Consider the following 19,979-nt stretch of genomic DNA (forward strand, 5'->3'; position numbering starts at 1 on the left):
GTGTGACCTGGAGGCGGCCGCAGAGGCGGCCCCGCGGCCTGCAGGACATTCAGCTCCACCGCTGCGCCCAAAACGTGCCCAAAACGCAACCAAACCGGCTCTGGTAACCTGAGGAGGGGGTTACACCCGGCAGCCCAGGGAAAGGCCATTCCACAGCAGTGGGAAGGACAGCTACCACCCTGCAGAGCCCTCCTAAGCTCAGCATCAAGAGTTAGACAACAAGCCTAGGAGCAGAGGGGAGAGCAGCCAGGTCTGCAAGAGCTACATCAGACACCTGCTAAACTGCTAGCATCTTCAAAAGTCACATGTGTCATTTAAGACATTTCAGAAGAAGCCTAAAATATGAGAGAGGGGCTTGAGTGCTGGTGAGAGCTACAGGAGCTTCATGGGCATTTAGTTGTGTCTTTGGAAAAGCCTTAATGTTGGGCTTTAGCCACAGTATAAAGCAGGTCCCTAAGAAGGCATCGGGTGGTGACTCATAGTGACAGAATGCAAGTTACAAGCACTAAAGGCAGAGCTTTCTTTCCAGCCTACACACTGCGGAAAAGTGCCTTGAAAATAAGAAGCTGAAGTTAAGGCAAGGAGAGTAAATTGCAAGAAAGTGAATTACCTAGGCAGAGGAGGAGATAGAGGAGGAAATCAGCTTGGATTACCTGATGAAGCATCTATAGGTTTGGTCAATGGGTTCCCTGCACCATCTTCCTCAAATACCAATTTAGGACTAGAAGGAATTGTAGCAGCATCATTCAAGTTTTGATTACAGTTATCAGCAGGGATGCTGTCCGAACTCAGCCTGGTTGACTTGGAATGCATTCCAACGTCAATAAACTCCTCAAAAGTCCATGAACTGGATTTTCCATTAAGATTCTGAATAAGTCCAACCGTATGAACAGCTTCATTAACATCCGACATTACTGAGTCATCAACAATCATTTCTTTTGCAGGATGGCTAGAAAGAGAATGGATAATTTTATTAAAATACCAGGATATTTAATCTTTAGACTCTTTAGAGCAGTTACATGAGATTTCCTCCCCAGGAGCCAGAGGGGAAGAACGACTCAACAACGCACTTTTTACTACATTAATAGCTCTCAAGCAAGAGCTCACTCCAGAAATTTGACACAAAAAAAACAACAAGTTTAAAGGTTATTAAATTCCTATTTTAATAGTGAACAACTGTTTTTCTGGTTAGACTTTTTTGAACCAAAATTGAGTCTCAGAATACAAGTTATACTTAAACATTCGCAATCCATATCCAAATCAATGGTCGGTTTTCATTCATTCTTAAGAAAATAATGGAAATGTCTTTGTATTCCATCACTAGAGGAATGACATTAATTTATCATCATTTTAAAAAAGAGTCCACACTGCCTCTTCTAAATCATTGGCATTTAGACGAGCAAACGGAATAAGCATGAGAAGACAATTTCTTCCAGTATTAGATGGAAAGGCTTTATGTCTAAAGAGATAAAATTTGAAATATTTTTTAAAAAAAGCCCATTAAGGGAAGCTTTTGTGTTGTATCTGGTGTTTCAGCACAACTGAAACTGTTCAAGAGCTTTCTGTAGATTATTCTTACTTTTCAGTTCTGTCCACCTCTCCTTTGTTTAACGTTCTCTTAGGAAATGAACTGCCAGGAGTTTCCAGGGAAAAGATTTCAAGTCACTGCCTGTTCTTTTTACAAGCAGTAACACTGGTGTGTTGCTGGATCTGCCTCATTTTTTAGCAAAGCCGCTATTATTAACAAGGTGCCATCTAAAGTTGGCACTAAGTATCCTGAACTAACTGCCTCTACATGAAGCAGTAAATGGACAGCATGCCTGGAGCAAGCCAGAGAAATACCCCTAGCTAGTAGGGTGCAAAACTTAATGCAATGCACAGTACTAAATTTTATAGAAGCACAGAGAGGGATTTCTTGCATGACAGATAATTGCTCCGAGAGCAAAACAACCATGTACACGGACTCACCTGGAATCCTTTAATTCAGTAACAAGCAGAGATCCCTCATCACTTTTCAAGTCACTTCCATTCATAAATACTTCACTGGGCTTCAATTCGAATCCATCTGGGACCTCAGATTCTGTAGAGGTCAAGCTGTATGCAATCTCTGAACAACTTTCTGACTCCTGCTTGACTTCCTGGGGCAAGCCAACACCATTTAGCTTTCCTGAAGGAAAAAGGAGGGATGATTTATACCACATTTGAACAGAGAGCCTCAGGGGAACTTCTGGACCTGTGTGCTCAGACTATTACAATACTCAGAGACACTTTCAACAATGATTAAACATCATTGAAACACCGACTACCACTCAGATCTGACTCAGCAAGGTTCCTTACCTGGTTCATCACTCTTCTCAAGACCCAACTCTTCCTCCTCTTCAATATCCTCTCCCTCGATGACTTCGGAGGCAGACTTCTCTTCATTCTGCAACTGAATTCCCCAAGTGTTATTCACAAAGTTCACTGCAGTTTAGCAGTTCAGAAATGGCTCAACTGCAGCTCCTGCAAAGGCTGTTTCATGACCAGCAGGAAGGCCACACTAGGCTACGGGCCACAACACTAGCTGGGACAGAACATCAACTAACAGGGCTGGCAAAGTCAATACTCCGTTCTCGGGTTGCCCCACAGCAAGTCCAGCTAAACCAGACCCGACATAACAGCTACTCCAGAGTTCTTTCTTTTTGCATCTCTCCAAGGTTGTTCTACATATTTACTGACTTTAAGCTATATGAAGACTTGGGTCTGCATTTTGAACAGACCTACAAGCCCAAGGAACATCTAGGATTTGCTTTAAGAAAATATATGACGCCAGGAATCTTTTAAGTTCTCAGAGGAAACAAATAACCAAAAGGAGAAGCAGAAAGGATACCACTTAAAAAAAAAAAAAAAAAAAAAAAAAAAAAAGGTTGTGGTGGGAAGATTCATGGCTAATGGAAAGCTACTGAAAATTACTGTACCAGACCCTTGCACTTCACATGGAAGTCATTTCATTTCATGGCAGAATGACAGAGGACAGCAAGACACACGGTATGGCCTTCTCTGGAAGGAAAGTGCATCACAGCTGTGGACCTCTACGAGCCCACTCTGTGTCACTAAATATAGCCAAACAAGCAAGTACCTTTGATTCATTTTGATCCGATTTTCGTGTTCTTTTCATTATTTCTTCAATTCGCTGTTAAAATGGAAAAAAATATTTGTGATATAGAACTTTGTATTTCAGCTTTCTGATTTAAATTTTCACCAAGTATCAAAAATATTTCATATTTCATAAATTTACTATTTTAGCAATTTTAAAGCTCATAGACCAGAATTGGCTTCCTTTTTCCTCCCCCAAAACATGTTGTTTCTACTCAGATACATCTGAGACAGCTTACCCATTCAGTTTATTTAGACCAGCTTGCTTTAATACTAACATCCCAACCATTATTTTAGGTCAAGAATATTTTTTTGCTTGCAATTCAGCACACCTTTTTTCTTTCAAGCCTTTCCTGCATGTTTTGCTGCATAATTCTCTCTCTTTCCAGCCGCTGTCTCTCAGCCTCTTCCTGGGCTTTTGCTTCGGCTTCTTCTCTCTGAAATAACACAGAGAACTGCATCAAGTGCACAACTCATTCTCAGGAATCAAAAGCAGAGCTGTTGCAAAGATCCTTGCTCAACACAGACAGGACTCTCAGACAATCTCTCCTTTAGTTTTACCAAACACTGCAGGTAAATGGCAGCTATCCTGTTACTGACATTAATTACCTATTACTAAAAGAAAATGTTTTGAAAGGAAACAGTGGAACTACTAAGCTTATGCAAATACTCTGGTTGTTGTTGAGCTATTCATGGTTCAAAGATCAAGATGAAGATTTGCCGAAGAAGGATATTTTATGAAGCAACAGGACAGCAATTATATGCTAAATGTGGCAAGGTTCATTTAAAAAGTCTTGGCAGTCAGATATTACTATCAACATACTTGGCAGTGAATATCTTACTCTTCTTTTCCAGGATGACTGGAAAGAAGAGAAGGAGATAGGGAATACTGTCTGAGTAATTTTTATAAGCATAAGCAAGCTTGTAAACAGAAGTTCAGACACACATGTGGATGCAATCCACAAGATACAGCTCTAAGTGGAAGTAATTTCACTGTAAAACTCCTTTGATTTTCAAAATTAATCTAATTCAAAAAAATCCACTTTAGAAAGCATAACTTCCTTCACTTTGCAGGGAATGGCTTTGCAAAGGTAAACAGATCTTAGTTGTGGAAGACTTTACATAGCAACTGGAACAGCAGACGTGGAAACACTACAGATCTTTAATTTAACAAAATCAGAGCAAGCTAGATTGCCTTTTCCAGAAAGACCCCTCTCTTATAAGTCAAAGCAGTAAGCTGGGAAAGCGAGAGCAGTGCAAAAGTGTTACAGGTCTCTGTGTCTCTTGTACGTAAAATAGGGTCACAGATGGATTTAAAAAAATCTGCTTCTGTCCAGTCCTGTATTTATCAAATATTGGGAAAAAAAATCACACAAAATAAGGCAAAGAAAGGGACTTCAAGACATTCTGTAATCAATCTCCCATCACTCACAGGATGAACTCTGCTCATATTGCTCCTGACAGAGGTTTGACAAAACTGTTCTATAGAACAAAAAGAAGATGAGCCCCTTGGAACCACGTCAGCAGTGTGCACAAGAAACACAGGGATGTCTACGATAGCAGACCTGCTGCTGAAGCTCTGCAAGCTTTTCCTGCTCCTCCTGCTCCCGGCGAACCCTCTCCTCCTCAGCCTGTCTCTGCTGCTCTTCATGAGCCAGTCTTCTTTCCTCCTCCAGTCTGCGAAGCTCCTCTTCCCGTCGTGCTTTTTCTTCAATTGCTCTCTTGGCCATTTCTTCTTCTCTGATTCTAGCGTTTCCAAAATACAGATTACTGACTGTTACTTACTTTCAAGTGTACATGCACATGTAACAGACGAGGAAGCAAGAAAGTCAAAGTTTAAAAGCATCAACATACGTTCTGGTGTGTATTTACAAATCTCACTATCTAGATCAGTCAAAGGGAGAAAAACAAGCAACTTGGAAGAAACTATCTCCAAGTGTTTAAATGCTCTTTGCTGTCAAGTCAAGTCCAATGCCAGCTGTTCCAAAAATGGAACATTTGACAGAGAACTGGATTACGAGACAACTATTTAAGAAATACTATCAGCATTCCTGAGATGAACAAACTTTTTAATCACTGTCAAACACAAAATTAGTCAGATTTTCTAAAAGACAGATTTTCTGTTTTTTTTCCATGGCCTTTGTTCCACAGATATCATACTGGAGGTTGCACTGTCAGATCAGACCTCATCCAGTATGGGCATGACAGCACATTTCTGACAAAACATCCATAGAAGATTATCTACAAGTTTATGATAGCTTTATACCAATGTCTGGAAAACAGACAGTATCTGATATTCCCTGATATTCAGAGCAGCACAGAAAAGTGATGCCTGAACTACAACAGAACACACAGTTAGGAAGTTAACTTATTTTTAATGACTTCTTATGTGGCAAACCAAAAGTTCTCTCGTTTATTGCTTTGAATTACTTGGCTGCTACATTTTCTGATCCAGATTTAGGATCCCTAAAGTCAGATATATTTTAACATAAAACCACTACCCGAGTTTGTCAAAGGATGATTTAAAATAGAATGTTTGAATACCTTAGGGCAACAAACCAAATACAAACGATGAAAAAAATGCACATTCTAGATTTGAAATGAAGCATCACTGTTTACCAGAAGGAAAAGGGAGCAGCTACTGGCACGGTGACCATGCATTATATACGCACTTAGATATATTATTAATTTTATACACAACAGCCTTTCCCATCTCAAATGACGCTGGTACCAGTCCGCCGTCTCAGGAACTGCAGTAACATCTACAGGATCTCGAGCTAATGCTTAGGGAATATATATGTATCTAAAGCCATGCCCCACCAGAAAAGGCACCATTTCTTTCTCCCAATTGTTACCTTTCCTCCTCCTGTCTCTGAATTCTTTCCTGGTCTTCACGCTCTCGTTGCTCCCGTGCTAGACGTCGTTTCTCTGCCAAGATTTTTGCAGCTTCTTCAGCTGTGGTGGTCCCTGCTATAGTTTTGCTACCTGATTCTGCAAAGTTTAAAAGAAACTGCTGTTAAAAAAAGCTCCAGCAATTTAAAATTTAAATGTGACACGACATCTTTCTTTTGGTCAAATGCCCCATCATCTTCCAGATCAGTACTGATCCCTCAGCAAGTGCACCCTGTATGCAAAGGCCCACAGGAGCAAAGGTGCAGCCCGGCAGAGATGAACACAAAGCCACCGCATCCCACTTTTCAGGCAATACAATTAAAGATGTTCTAAAATCACCATAACACATATTTCTAAGAAGACACTTTTACTCTAGAACACTTAAAAGGAATTAACATTGGAAAAAAAAGCTTCAGAAAATACTTTTTTTTTTTTTCCTTCTAATAAAAGTGAGCAAACACCCAGGAGCACAAAGAGAAAATAGGCTGGTTAAAATTTCTCCTCTAGTTTCACAACATTAACACCATGGCTTTTATATTTACAGGAAATCTTAGGGTGCCAATAATCACCATTTTGTCTGGCTGTGAAAGAACATTCTAATAAATTCAGCAATATCACATTTCCACATCAAACCCTTGATTTTTACAAGCTATTCCCACTCCCTGGAAGTGTAACTTGCTTAATGTGACTGGAGAACTGAGCACCTGAATATTCGGAGAATATATTAGAGAACTAGCTCTTGATACCAGCAGAGCAATAACACAAGAATGCTGGTGGGGACCTGCTTTCTTCTTTGTAATATTTCACAAATTGGCACATACCTCTTTGCATAGCATCTGTAAAGCCTTCAGGCAAGGTAATTTCACTGAACAATGACACCAGGGTTTGATCCACTGTTTAGCTTCTGACCTAAGGACGGTCACTCAGCACCCAGCGTTGTCCTTAGGTACGTTGATGTTGAACAGCAGACCCAGAACGGCTCCGTGCAGCCCAGGCTGCGGCGCCGCTGCCTGCAGCCCGTCCTGCAGCCCTGCACTAAGGGCTACGCTCACCCCGCGCTGGAACAGCGGCACTGCTCCACCACGAACGCTCCCACCGGGCCAAAAACACAGTCACGTTGCTACAAACAAAAATCCAGCCACTTCAAATTGAACTCGGTCACAACTAATCCTCCTTCTCCTCCCTGTGCAGGAAAATCCAGCCCTTTGCAGCTATGAGAACCCTAGCAGACCCTGCACAAGACTTGAGACTTGTGAAGAGGCAAAAACGTCCTCCTTTTCTTTCAAAAAGCTGTAATTTTTCCCAAGGCTTTAAAAAAATATTCCATGTTATCTGCTGTGCAAGAAGACAGTGCCAGTTCCTTCCTGGACTGTTATTTTTCACTCTGACCATAAAAACACAAGCAGGCTTGCATACAGTCGTCTCTCTGACAGTGAGAAGGTTCTAACTCATTTTAATGCAAGTCATATATGCACATTTACCTATTCCAAAGCCTTCTCTAGCTAGATACAAAAAAAAATGAGGCTCCAAGATAGATCTATGTTTATTACCTATCATCATGCATAAGGTGAGAGCTCATGAAGGAGCATTTCCTATGTTTTAAGTCAAAACAAGCCTTTTAACTCTCAGAGAAGCCACGAAAGGCTGCTGCCACAAATGACAACTGCTCCGAGCCACTGAAAAATACAAAATGTTTTACTGCAGAATGGCATATTTTTGTACAAAGACACACAAAAAACAAGACAAAGAGACTTGATTGCTGTCTGGCAGCAACTGGCAATCAAGTTGTTTGAGGAAAAAGAGATGATATGAAGATCTAAGTACACAAAGCTCCATACACTGAGCCTGCAAGACCTAACACCAATTCGCCATTTGCTGCCGTGCTTTGCTTTCAAGATATGGTACTGCACCAGCTCACAAGGTGAAATGCCTACAGATGTCCATCATTATTTCCTGCTCGTCGTGTGCCTTGAAAAATATATTAAACTTTTTAAGAACAGAAGTTTTGCTCTACATTCACATGTGAAACACTCAGCAATATTCCATTGTATTAAAATGCTCAGAGAGTTAAACCAAATCATCTCCAGGTTCAACAACAAGGCCACTATTTCTTTACCCTGTATATGCCAAAAGAAAAAGAGCTTCACCCAGCACCATTACAAACCACAAACAACTCAGACACCAGCAACAGAATAAAAAGGAAACAGATAAATTGGATTAATACAGTCCAGAAGTCAGTGTGGAGAAGAGCCAGGCAAGGCACCCAAGGAACACGGACATCTGTTCTAAAACAAGTGGAAGATACAGGAATAGGATAGATTGTTATGGCAGCTTTCACCAAGTGATGACACTGACTGTGACTGTGCCCTCCGAGGCATGCAAGACATTTATTGCAGTAATGTACACAGGGAGAGAAGGACGCTGGACTGCAGAGAAGAATGAGGACTGAAGATGGGTATGTGAGCTCACAGAAACACTGGCACGTGACTACACAGGTAGGCTGCCTTCCAGAGGAACACACGCTCCAGGAGCCGCACCACAAAGGGGCTCTTCAACAGACCAAAAGTGCTTCACAACAGACCAAAAGTGCTTCACAACAGACCAAAAGTGCTTCACAACAGACCAAAAGTGCTTCACAACAGACCAAAAGTGCTTCACAACAGACCAAAAGTGCTTCACAACAGACCAAAAGTGCTTCACAACAGACCAAAAGTGCTTCACAACAGACCAAAAGTGCTTCACAACAGACCAAAAGTGCTTCACAACAGACCAAAAGTGCTTCAATCCAACAGTGAGCAGTGTCTCGGGAGAGCCACAGCAGCCACACACGGCTGCACCAGCTGGGGAATGCACAAAAGGAACTGCACGTGCAGCAACACGCAGCGAGCACATGTTCGACCTACCTGCCCTCAGGACTGCCTGCAGTTTAAACTCCAGAGATCTCTCTTTCCTGCTAAGTTTCCCCTATATCTTCTCCACAGAGAAGTGCCTGCAAGGCCTCCCCAGAGGCCTCTCCCAGATGCTGTTCTGGAGGAGGCAGAGCGTGTTCCTCCAGCATGAGGGATGGGCACTGTGTTTACCTGGCTCCATGGAAAGGACCAGGAAACCAAGTGCTTCTCTGCTGCAGGGCTCCCCACACCCCACCACGGCCAGGCCTCGGCACGACCCGCGCACCGACCACCTCCTGAGGCACCAAACATCACACACTACCTGCAATGGAGACCCACGCAGACTGCTGGCTTCCTGAAAACTGGCTTTTAAGCTGTGTTGTATTATAGCTGACCTTTTCCTCCAAGCAAGTCTGTATAAAATTTTAAGAACTACCAACTGGAACAAAACTCTGTATATTTATTGGCTTTGCAAACCTGAGCTAGGACTCTCAGCTAGGATATCTAAAAGTCCAAAAGGAAAACAGGAAACTTCAGCAGTCCAAAAGGCAAAGAGGACTTCTACTTTCTTAAGCTACAGTGTAACTGCGCTAAAAAGCTAACTAACTAAAAGCTACTGACATAAATCTTGGATCTCCAAATGGAATAAACTCACTACTAACCTTCTCTCACTCATTTCAGTAAGAAATCAGCAACAAACAGCTTCTACCTTCAGACACCCTAAACTCTACTGGTCTGACTTCACCAGTCCTAGCATACACTGGAGAAGTCTTGGGTAGATCAGTCACTGAGAAACACTCACCTTCTTTGGTCTTTGCGGCAGGAGCTACTGCATCCTTGTCTGAGGCTGGTGAAGCACCTTGCTCTTGCCCTGCTCCTTCTGCGCTCTTATCCTTTGGTTTGTTCTCTGCTTCAGTTTTCTTTTTGGTAAAGTTTATTACACCTGGCGTGAGAGGTGGGCGCTGGATGGGCGCTGGCTTGGAGACTGGAGTGGGAGATGGTGGCCTCTGCTTTGATATGCTAGGTGAAAGCGGGCGAGTCTTCTGATTTTGTCTGCTGAAATAAAGAATATTCTTCAGGGATAACACTGCAAATCTCAAACAACAACCTTCAGACAGTGGTCAACTTTGGTCAGTTTGTATTATGTATCTTACTTAAAAATAAGGCCACAAATGTGCAAATTCCTTCCTCACAGCACAGGACTTCAAAATACTCTGGGCACCTGGACTAAGTCCTTGGGGGGGGCTAACTTTAAAACCGGTCTGCTAGCACAGACCTCCCTTTATTCCACATCAAGAACAAACAGTTTGGTTCCAACCCAAGTAGCTTCCTAAACTGATGCATTTTGATTGACTTAAGTGAAATCTTGCACAATCCTACTTCAATGTACAGACCATATGAAAATAACAGGATATATTTTGTCTGCACCGAAGAGATGAAGGCCCAAGAGCTGTGTCCCTAGTATGGAAGAGAAATTGGACAAAGTGTAGTCCTTACGTACATGAATGCAGCCTTGGGTACATTGTCTGAGTTCTAACAGCACAGTTGTCCGAGACAGAAAGTAACCTTCATTTTAGCTAGATAAGCTAAAAAATACGTAACCACGACGCATACCTAGCTGTGGAAGGCGATGGAGGACGCTTCACCAAATTAGCAGGAGAAGGGGATCTTCTACGGGCAGACACAGATGGTGATGGAGGACGTCTCACCCTAGAACCTGGGGACAGCTTTTCTGCCTCTGACTTCTAAGAAAATCCATTAAAAAAAGACAATAATACTCACTTTCTTGGATACATTAAATACAGAAAACAGGTGAGGTATTAGCACAACAAACACACAACTTCTCTATATGACACATACATTTTCTTTGTGTTCTAAAACACAGACCCAGTAAATATGTTTGAATAATTGAAAATTCAAGAGTTGTAACTGGGAAGCAACACGTCTTTAAGATATTAGAGATCAAGGATCACATTATTCAAACCCAATTTTAGTACTATTTTTTTTTCAAACAACTGCTCTAGGATATCTCAGTAAGAAAACAGAGCAGGACCACACCCTGAGCTGTTCCAAACGCCCAGGTTAATACAAAACTAAATCTCGTGGATTTTCAACAAACCTGTGTTGAATCAGGTGAGCTTGCATCAGATGAGGATACAGTGGACTTCAATCTGTCGATGCTACGGCTGCGCACGGGCACCTTGGGAGTTGGGACTGGGGAATTGATGGAACTGGCTGAAGCTGAACGAGGACAGAGGTAAGATTCTATAAAAGTTAGGAATTTGACAAGACAAAACGAGAACCAAGTGCACAGCATAAGAATAGGAAAAAAGGAAAGGGGAAAAAGAGAGAAAGATTGTGTGTGTTAGAAATCGTACAGAGAAACACCACAGGAAGTGCACATTGCAATGGGTCATGGACACAGACACCACCACCACCACACAATTAGTTCTCTGGAAGCAACAGCACCAAGAATAAAACCACTCTGAAAGCAGCAGTTTGGAGTATATAAAAATAAAATGCTTTTCCAAACAATCTCCAAGTTTGCTTGTCACTTTAGTCAAGCTGCATCTAGTCACCAATACTTCAGAACAGCTTTAATGGCCTAGCAACCTTCATTACAAGTTCTTCATGTTAAAGGGATTCGTTTAACAATGTTCCCCCCACGTTCAGGGGGGAAAATTCCTTCCTTTCGAGGGCTGGTTACAAGGCAGCACTACAACAGGAATCTGAGAATTACTTTACACGCTCTTCCTGTGGAATGAGCCTTTATGCAACAATATTTTATTCTATTTTTCCTCCCTGATCCCTTTATTACTAGGTATTTGTGGCTTTTATTCACATTAACAAATCAAAATAGAAGCTGTGTGAGAAAGTGATCATCAGAAAAGAATTAACTGTCAAACTAAAATACCTCTGCTATCTTAAGCATCAGTCTCTCACATATAGTAAGATACTGTAAGAGATTATATTTTCTTAAGATAATCATAGATGGATATATATATTTGTAAAAACCTACTTCTCTAACCAGGTGCTTGGTTTTTGATAGTCTGACAGATGAACTGTGACAGATGCTAGCACTCAATTTCTGCACTCTTATGGAAAATACATTTTATTTTTATACTTACAGCATTTGCTTAAGGAGAACTGCATTGTTTGTGCTAAAGCACAGGTTGCTGTCTACTGAAATGAAGAAAGTACCTCTAAATAAACTGGTACAAATGTAAAAGTTATCTTTAACTCAGCAATAGTGAATAAATCACATGCTGTCAGTAACAGTGAAAAAGATGGTATTTCCCCCACATGACATTAATTAAAATATTTATGGTAAAATAAAAGCAGCACAGAGATAGATGTTGAAAAAGACACAACTACTGACTACAAACCAAAAATGTAAAGGATTGGCTACACAAGGGTAGCAGTGTAGAAATGTTACTGCTACCAAGAAGGACCAAGGTAAGTGGCATAACATAAAAAATAAAGATGAAGGAATATACTTAAGAGCAAATAAGAAAAACTGGGAATGCAGGTTGAAAGGCAAAAGAGGAGGAGAAAGGACTCCACAGTGGTGCCAGACACATATTTACTGGAGCACTGCTGCAGTCACCCATTACCTCTGCTGGGGTTTGCAATGGGATACGCAGTGGAGATCCCTGTGCTGGTACCAACACGAGCTGCTGCAGGCACCTACCAGCTCAGCGTGGAGCACTACAACAACGCAGGGGCAGCTCTGCTTCCTCTACAGGGGGTTGTCTCCCCTCTGCGTCCACACGCAGCCTGGAGGAAGCTGCCTCAGAGCTCCGTGCACTTCTTTAAAGCAGCCCCTTTGCCACGTGCCTGCAGGAGCTTCTCCCCATAAAGAAATCTGGGCCTGGCACTTATTTCTTTTGGCCTCCTTTGAAGTCATATGTTTGGCTTTTTTTTCCCTCCCCATTTCCTACAACTGCTCTCTGATAAATAAACCTCAGATTCATTTGAGGCTATGCTCAAATGCAGATCTCTAAGTCAGTTGAGGAAACAAAACAAAACACCAGCATTCAGCCATCTGCAAAGCAGGCAAACTGACACTGGAGTTTAAAAGTCAGTATTATTCTACAGACTTGGAAAGTAAACATGCAACACAGCATACGAATTGGTTACTGCTGACCAAAGAAAATATTACATAAATAATACACAAGCATATATTAACTGTCCAATCCCCACCGAAGAGCAGCACAGTTAGTGACTAGCACGTGAGCTCCCTGCTTGAAGAGCGACTGAACAGAACTGCAGGCTCTGCTGTGCTCCTGTTACCTGAGGGGTCTTGTCCATCAGCCGACAACGTGGCCGCGCTTTTGCTCCTAGCTAGGGAGGCCTGTGTGGGGGCGAGGAGGCGACTGATTACGCTACTGTCCAGAGGACTGACCGGGGCGCGACGAGCTAAACCATGGGAACAAAGCAAAAAGGAGCCAACGTGAAATCATGTCATGGCAGAGACGAGCAGCAAAAAGCAAAGGAGGTTTGTGAGCGTTGTTGCAAATCATAACATTTTAGGAGAAAAATACTGAGGTCATGGAAAGGGGAAATCCAAGCTACTAACACAGAAGAATTAATCTCTGCAATCTCTAATGTTGTGCTGGTTGTCTGTTGGTTGCTGATCGCTTCAGTGAGGAAGGACTGACACACACACAACAGATTTATGCTGAAGTTGGTCAAAATACCAAACATTTTTGACCCAGCTCTGCAGAGCTTTCTTCTCTAGATAGCATGAAAGGCTCTGTAATAAAGAGGCCTCATATCAAAACAGATGGTTATGATCAGGTGTCATCTGAACATACAAATTCACATGGACAGCACCATCATTGTCCCACACAGCAAAGGTTCAGAAGCAGAATGCTGTAGTTTCGAGTGTTCAGAAGAGCTGCTGAAAAGGAAAGTTTCAGAATGGTTAACTCAAAGGGAAAAACGTATTAGAAAGGTTGCTAGACTCCAACTTTAAGAAGCGTTACTAGAAAAGAGATACTTGTGATCCAGAGGGGAATACAAAGAATGGAGAATAGACTGAAGTGGGAACAGGTTTCCTCCTTCATTTGCATGCACAAAGTTAAGGCCAGCAGCAGGAACAGAGAAGTGGCTTTTAAACTGAATGATAAAACAGCTTAAAAAGCAAAAGTGTAAGGTTTACCTAAGTGAATAAAACAGTGACATTTTTACTACAGCTATATACAGGTCTATCAACTTTTAAATATACTTCTCTTTAGTTTGAGCAGAGAGACATTTTGCTATCTACTTACAGCACAATTCAATTCAAGGTTCTTCTTTAAGGAATTTTTGTTCAAACAAGGAATTTAATCTTTACCATTTACAATTCTGTCTTTACCACTAGATAACTAATAGTCCTTACAAAGTTTTAGAAACTGGAGAACCAAAGAAAACTAGTGCAAGTTAGCCTACCCAAACTTTACCGTGAATGGCTTTTAAGAGAAATATTTAGCTTTATAGAACAACACCTGTTTTTTCGTCCTTTTTCACTTTTTCTAGTTCAGGAGTGGAAGGGGGTTTACTACTCATTCTATTCAAAGATGTGCTCCTCTTCTTTTCTGTTCCTCCTAGAGACCAAGCGTAAGGGAGATTATTTTTAACAAGATATTTATATATATGATTTTCTGAATTGTTATCCTCATGCTTTTCTTTTGTCAAAAAAATCATCTACAACTCCTGATCTTTTATTATGAAGTACTAATTTCTCACCAGCTAAACAGTTTAGTTTTCCTCTCTCCTCCCACCCTTCCACTTTACAGAGGAAAAAGCTTGTTTATAGAAACTGAGTTATTGAGTATCTGATACTGGAATGTGCATAACAATATTTATGTCAAAGTGCCTGGACCACAAGCACAGCAGTAAAATCTGCATGAAAACATTTATATCAAAACTGGGACATGGTTTAAAGTCAGCTTCAAATATCCCCTTTACGGCCTCCCAATTCTCAAAACAAGCTGGTTTCTAGCACCTTTCTGTTCCACCTGCGACCCTTTGGGTGCTGACTGCTGAGACTGTAGAGGAACCTTGTTATTCAGTCTGTTTAATGAGGCACTTCTCTTTGTGGTACCTGGAAACGAAAGTGCAGGGATTAATTTTATGCAAAATCCTAGAGAGTCCCTTCTCACACCAGCCCCACTTGTCCAAGATACATCTAAGCCAGCACATGGATTTATGAAGCCGTCCAAAGCAGGATACCTGTATCAGGGAAGAATCACTCCCTATATGCACTGTTTCTTATATTCCTTCCTCACATACGTTACTGATCACTGAGACAGGATGCTGCTGCTCTTGACAGACTGTGTTTGACCTCCTGAGGCCATCTTTTAATGTCCTTTTAAATACATGTAGTAATTAAAAAGGTCATTGCTCACATTCTGTACAAGAAAAAGCAATAAGCAAAGTAGTCATCTGAGAACTGCCACAGATCACAGCTGAAGAAATACTCTACTGACCTGAGGACAAGCATATCTCTCATTTCCAAATTCTGTGCCTCTGCTTCCCCAGACATACATGCAGCAAAAGGAATTTGATTAATCCTGCAGTAGTGTTTTCCCTATAGTTTGAATTTAGCCATCATTTACCAACCAGCCAGTTTCTTCTTGAGCACCAGGTCAAGAGCACAGAATCGCTCTAACTGGTGTTGATGATCTACATCAGGCAGCCAGACAACCTCTAAATTCCGACCACTTGATCAGCTGCAGTCCTGTCCAAACATCTTCTCCTTCTGGCCATTCGACATTTTTTTCTCCAATGTGACTAAAGATTCACAAAGGAATTTGAAGGTAGACAGTAAGTTTGGAAGCAATCCCAATTAGTTGATAATCAAAGACTTATTTCTCTGTTAGTGGCTTAATTTGTTCTTTATAGCCCTATCTCTGGCCCATACCCTGCAGCTCAGCCCTGCAGACACATTATATATAAAAATCATGCAAGATCACAGGAAGTCTCCAGGGAGTCAGAGAGCCTGGCCCCGCAGCTACGGCAGTATGGACACACGCTCCCTGAACACCCTACCAGACACACCGGGCACGAGTCCGCGATATTTACAGGGCAGCAAATGTGATCAGAGGTTGCAGACTGACACGACACTGCAGCAGAGCCCTGGCTGAACTCGTTTCAAATAAAACAGCTCTTAGTTTATCAGTGCTTTTCATCCTTGGGGTAAAAACAAAACCCAAACCCTTCTGGGATATGGGCAAGCTCCTAAAACACTGGAGAAATTTTAACACAGGGAAATCCCAGGATAAAATTAAAGTGATCTATGATAATTCAAATCATTTCAAGTTTCTTAACAAGTAGATTAGTGCAATTCCTTGTTTCTGTAATTTTTTGGATTTAGAAACGGCATATCGCCAGGATTTACAGAATAACTTGGATGTAGCATCCTACAAGCTTTGTTTCACATTTCCTCTCTTTAGGAAGAGAAGCTGTGTACAAATGGGGGGCAGGGAGAGCAGAGGAGGAAGAGTGGACAAGCACATGGATAGATTTACCAGGGAGAGGGAAGGGCAGAGATTCTCCCCATCTCTCTAGATCTTTGTTGGAACTATTTGGGTGGTGCACACTTTATATGACACAATGCAGTCAGGAGCATCCTGAGTTCATCCACCCTGAAGCTGTAATTCAAAACAAGACTAGAAGCCACAAAATATTGACAGAGAAATTTTGGCTTGAAAACACTATCAGAAGCCCATTAAAAAAAAGGTCAAAAGGAATAGCTGGATTCAAGGCTATTTCTATTCCTTGACATCCACTGGCAGAGTAAAATACACCTCAGAATGTCTGGAAGCAGCAGCATGTACTAACAGCTTAAGAAATGCTGATTTGTCCATCAGTGTCAAGTTCTTACAATACACAACCCTAGGAAATTACCCCAGAGCAGCACTCTATGGCTATAATCACGCTGTGATTCCAGCTCAAGGCAAAACAATCTCCACACACCCAATGTTAGAGATTTTCATGCATTCTTTTGTGGCTGAATTCTAATATTAGAGAGGAGGTGTGTGTCTACAGAGTACAGGACCTGCCTAATGGAAAGATGTCGCAACTAAGCTGATTTCCCTCCACCAAGACAATCAAAGATTTGAAATTCTACAACAGAATAAGTCAATTTTGAATATTTTGGACTATTTTTAGCTTGCTGGAATTTTAGGGTGTGATTTAAGGCATGCAACCCCCTGAGGTTTATGTGAAATGATTTTGAATCAATCAGTCAGTAAGATTTGGCTTTAGCAAAACAACTACAGAAATAAAAAGAAGAAAAAAAAGAACGACAATCATTACCGTTACTCTTCTCCTCTAACAGAGATCACATCAACTGGGTCAAAGCCCTGAACAGTCAAGCTGGATTAACAAATTGCATGAAATGCATTTGAGATCAACATATGAAGTGAAAGATACAGCTAGGGAGGAAGAGGAGCATCCTTCCTCCTCCCCAAACAACAGGTTGAGCAGTTCACCTGCTACCAGCAAACACACAAGCACTTACTTCGATCAGAAGTGTTCAGAAGTGCTGCAGACGATGACAAACGTTTGCTCACAACAGCTTCTGCCTGTTTGAGGTTTGCTGTGGACGTGGACCGCTTGCTGGCTGCGTGAAGAAGCGCCTGCTTTAGAACTCACCTTCGTACCCGAGGAAGCATCTTCCACACATCCCGCTGAGACAGCTTGGAAAGGATTTACATCCTGAAAGCTACTTCCAGTTTGGCTTAATGAGAATACAGATTTGTTTTTCAACTCACTTGACCCAATCAGAACAAGTTATAAACTGCACAGAAATGGTATGCTAATTTTACTGGACTTAAGTCCAGTTTACCTCAAGCCAGATGAAGATTTGCTTTTTAATTTCAGAAACGGTCTTTCAGGATGTATGCTATTCCAAAGTGGGAAAGCCTTGGAAAAGCATGTATCTGTTACTATGGAAACTCAACAAGCAGAGAAGGGCAGTGCACACAAAGCAGTGGAGACTAGCACAATAAACAAAAGAAACTATATATCAAACACAAGTAATTGATTTTGTTGGCATACTGGACAGCAAAGGTGATTAATGTGAACTCGTTAGTGCATAAGTCATGCCAAAGGAAAAGGCAGCATTACTCACCACGGAGGCAGCTGCTTTTCCTTTGGCTGGCATGCCGGAGCGGCTCTTTGTGGAAGCAGCCAGGACACACGGATCCATAGGGACAGGCCTGCCCTCGCACCCTGCTTTTGATGCACATTCCCAGCCCAGCCCCCTGCACCACCAGGGGACACGGGCTCCCTCAAAACAGCAAAGCCATGGGACGTGGGGACCGGATTGTGGGGCTGAGGCCAAGGAAGCGGGAGGCTCTTGGTGTGGTGAAGGAGGAGAACGGCCCCCACGGGGGAAGAACGGGGCCCCTGTTGGAGCTGCCTAAGACATGGAGAGCTGAATTTGCAGGTATTTTTCAAAGGTAAGGGAAAAAAAAAAAAAAAAAAAAGGATGTTTTGTGAATGAAGACAACGAGCCGAAACATCAAGAAACTGGTAAGTCTTGGATCTGGTGTTTTCAAAGGGCAATTCTACCCTCTAGTGGCTGCTCTTAGCAGAAAGCTTCCCTGCTGCAGCAACACCAACTGCGCAGGAATCCAACATCACGAGGTATCTTAAAACAAAATTCTCTTTTTTCAAACTAGGATTTTGACATTTCCATGAAATCTGAAACTTGGTCTACCACTTGCTGAGATCCAAAGGACAAAAACTTAAATCTTGCCTTGAGAAAGATTACAGTAAGCAAAGCATTTTTTAGTAAACTTAAAAGTTCTTGAGGTGGGCTGTGTTATTTAGTCAAAAGACTACAAGTTACAAAACTTCCATTGGAAGACTCAGAAGATGTTAGTAGACTCAAGAAAAAAAAACTGAAAAGACCGATCAGAGAGAAAAAGGAATACCAGTGTCTATTTTTAATGGGGGAACAGGGCAAGGTGGCAAGAGCACAGGCTAAAATTGATGCCTTTGACTGAAAAATATAATTTATACTATGTGTTACCATTCCAGAAGAAAGTATATTCATGCAGCTATTTGAACTTTTTCCAGAAAATTTTAGTTTGAATTAATTGCCTAGAGAACTTACAAAGTCAAAGCCTTCTGATCAAAGTATCTGTAAATGTAAGACGGCCTCAACTTTTTCCCTATTCCAGTCATGAAAAAGCTTCTGCAAACTTGAAAGTTTTGGACAATTCATGAGGAAAAATGCTTCAGAAAACAGGCTATTCCTGAAGAAGTTAGTTTGGTTACAAAGGTAACAGACTCTTCTGGATTGTGGGGGGAAGTTAAATTTAGATTACTTCTATGCAAAGAAACTGCACTGGAGGAAGCACATAGCATAAGCCCATATGGTAGCAAATATTGTTTGTTTGTTTTTAATAAAGAGAACACAAAATGCCGCTCACCCTCGCTCTCACGGAGGAGGCTTTATTGGACACCGGCCATTTCACCTGAGTTCCCTGGCAGACCCAGACCCTTCACGTTTCACCTTAGTGCTGGCAGCAGCAGCGTTAATGTAACGTTCGACTCTGGGACTTTCACCAATCTTTACGTTTCAGACCATGATTCAGGTGCTTGGGGCAGTCTGAATCCCATGCTGTAAATCATGCAGAATGTCTGATGGTTGTTGAAATGTTTACATACACAGGGGTTTACTGTACAGAACATTTTACTTCCATCACTGATAAATCCTGTTCTACCAGTCAACATCCCTAGATGTGACTGTCGACGTGGTCAGTCCACAGTTCTTGTTGTCTTATTTGGGGTTTTTTTGCACAACAATACAATAGACAAGAAAGGCTCTTCAGTAGTATGTGGAAGAGCTTTGAAATAACATACAGAAACCCAAAACTCTCTCTCCCTCACTCCAAGTGTTCTACCTTTTAAGAAACGAAGCCTCTAAATCAAGATCTGCCATAGAGACGGATGGCGGAGAAAAAAATATTACACTGAAATTTGCTCTAAACATGCTGTTAGAGAAGGTGCAGTACTCAGCAACAACGACATAATGCACCATAATTCATAAGCTGCCATTTTTCA

General features: G+C 41.7%; 1 protein-coding gene across 1 annotated transcript in view; it reads right to left on the minus strand.

Annotated features, from left to right (window-relative positions):
- Nucleotides 1-360: 360 nt before the first annotated feature.
- The window catches only part of MAP7D3 (MAP7 domain containing 3), a 38,992-nt gene continuing 19,373 nt past the window's right edge, over nt 361-19,979 (minus strand). The window contains exons 7-20 of the mRNA XM_088524908.1: nt 17,425-17,526; nt 14,905-15,003; nt 14,405-14,503; nt 13,209-13,334; nt 11,035-11,180; nt 10,530-10,660; nt 9,718-9,968; nt 5,991-6,126; nt 4,701-4,881; nt 3,468-3,572; nt 3,119-3,172; nt 2,338-2,431; nt 1,969-2,167; nt 361-949 (exon numbers count right to left, since the gene is read on the minus strand). Coding sequence (XP_088381034.1) covers nt 640-949; nt 1,969-2,167; nt 2,338-2,431; nt 3,119-3,172; nt 3,468-3,572; nt 4,701-4,881; nt 5,991-6,126; nt 9,718-9,968; nt 10,530-10,660; nt 11,035-11,180; nt 13,209-13,334; nt 14,405-14,503; nt 14,905-15,003; nt 17,425-17,526 — 2,033 coding nt within the window. The 3' untranslated portion in view covers nt 361-639. The remainder of the gene's footprint in view (nt 950-1,968; nt 2,168-2,337; nt 2,432-3,118; nt 3,173-3,467; nt 3,573-4,700; nt 4,882-5,990; nt 6,127-9,717; nt 9,969-10,529; nt 10,661-11,034; nt 11,181-13,208; nt 13,335-14,404; nt 14,504-14,904; nt 15,004-17,424; nt 17,527-19,979) is intronic.

The sequence above is a fragment of the Tinamus guttatus genome, unplaced genomic scaffold, assembly GCF_059628265.1.
Source record: "Tinamus guttatus ecotype Peru unplaced genomic scaffold, ASM5962826v1 Tinamus_guttatus_pri_ptg000217l, whole genome shotgun sequence".
Taxonomy (NCBI): domain Eukaryota; kingdom Metazoa; phylum Chordata; class Aves; order Tinamiformes; family Tinamidae; genus Tinamus; species Tinamus guttatus.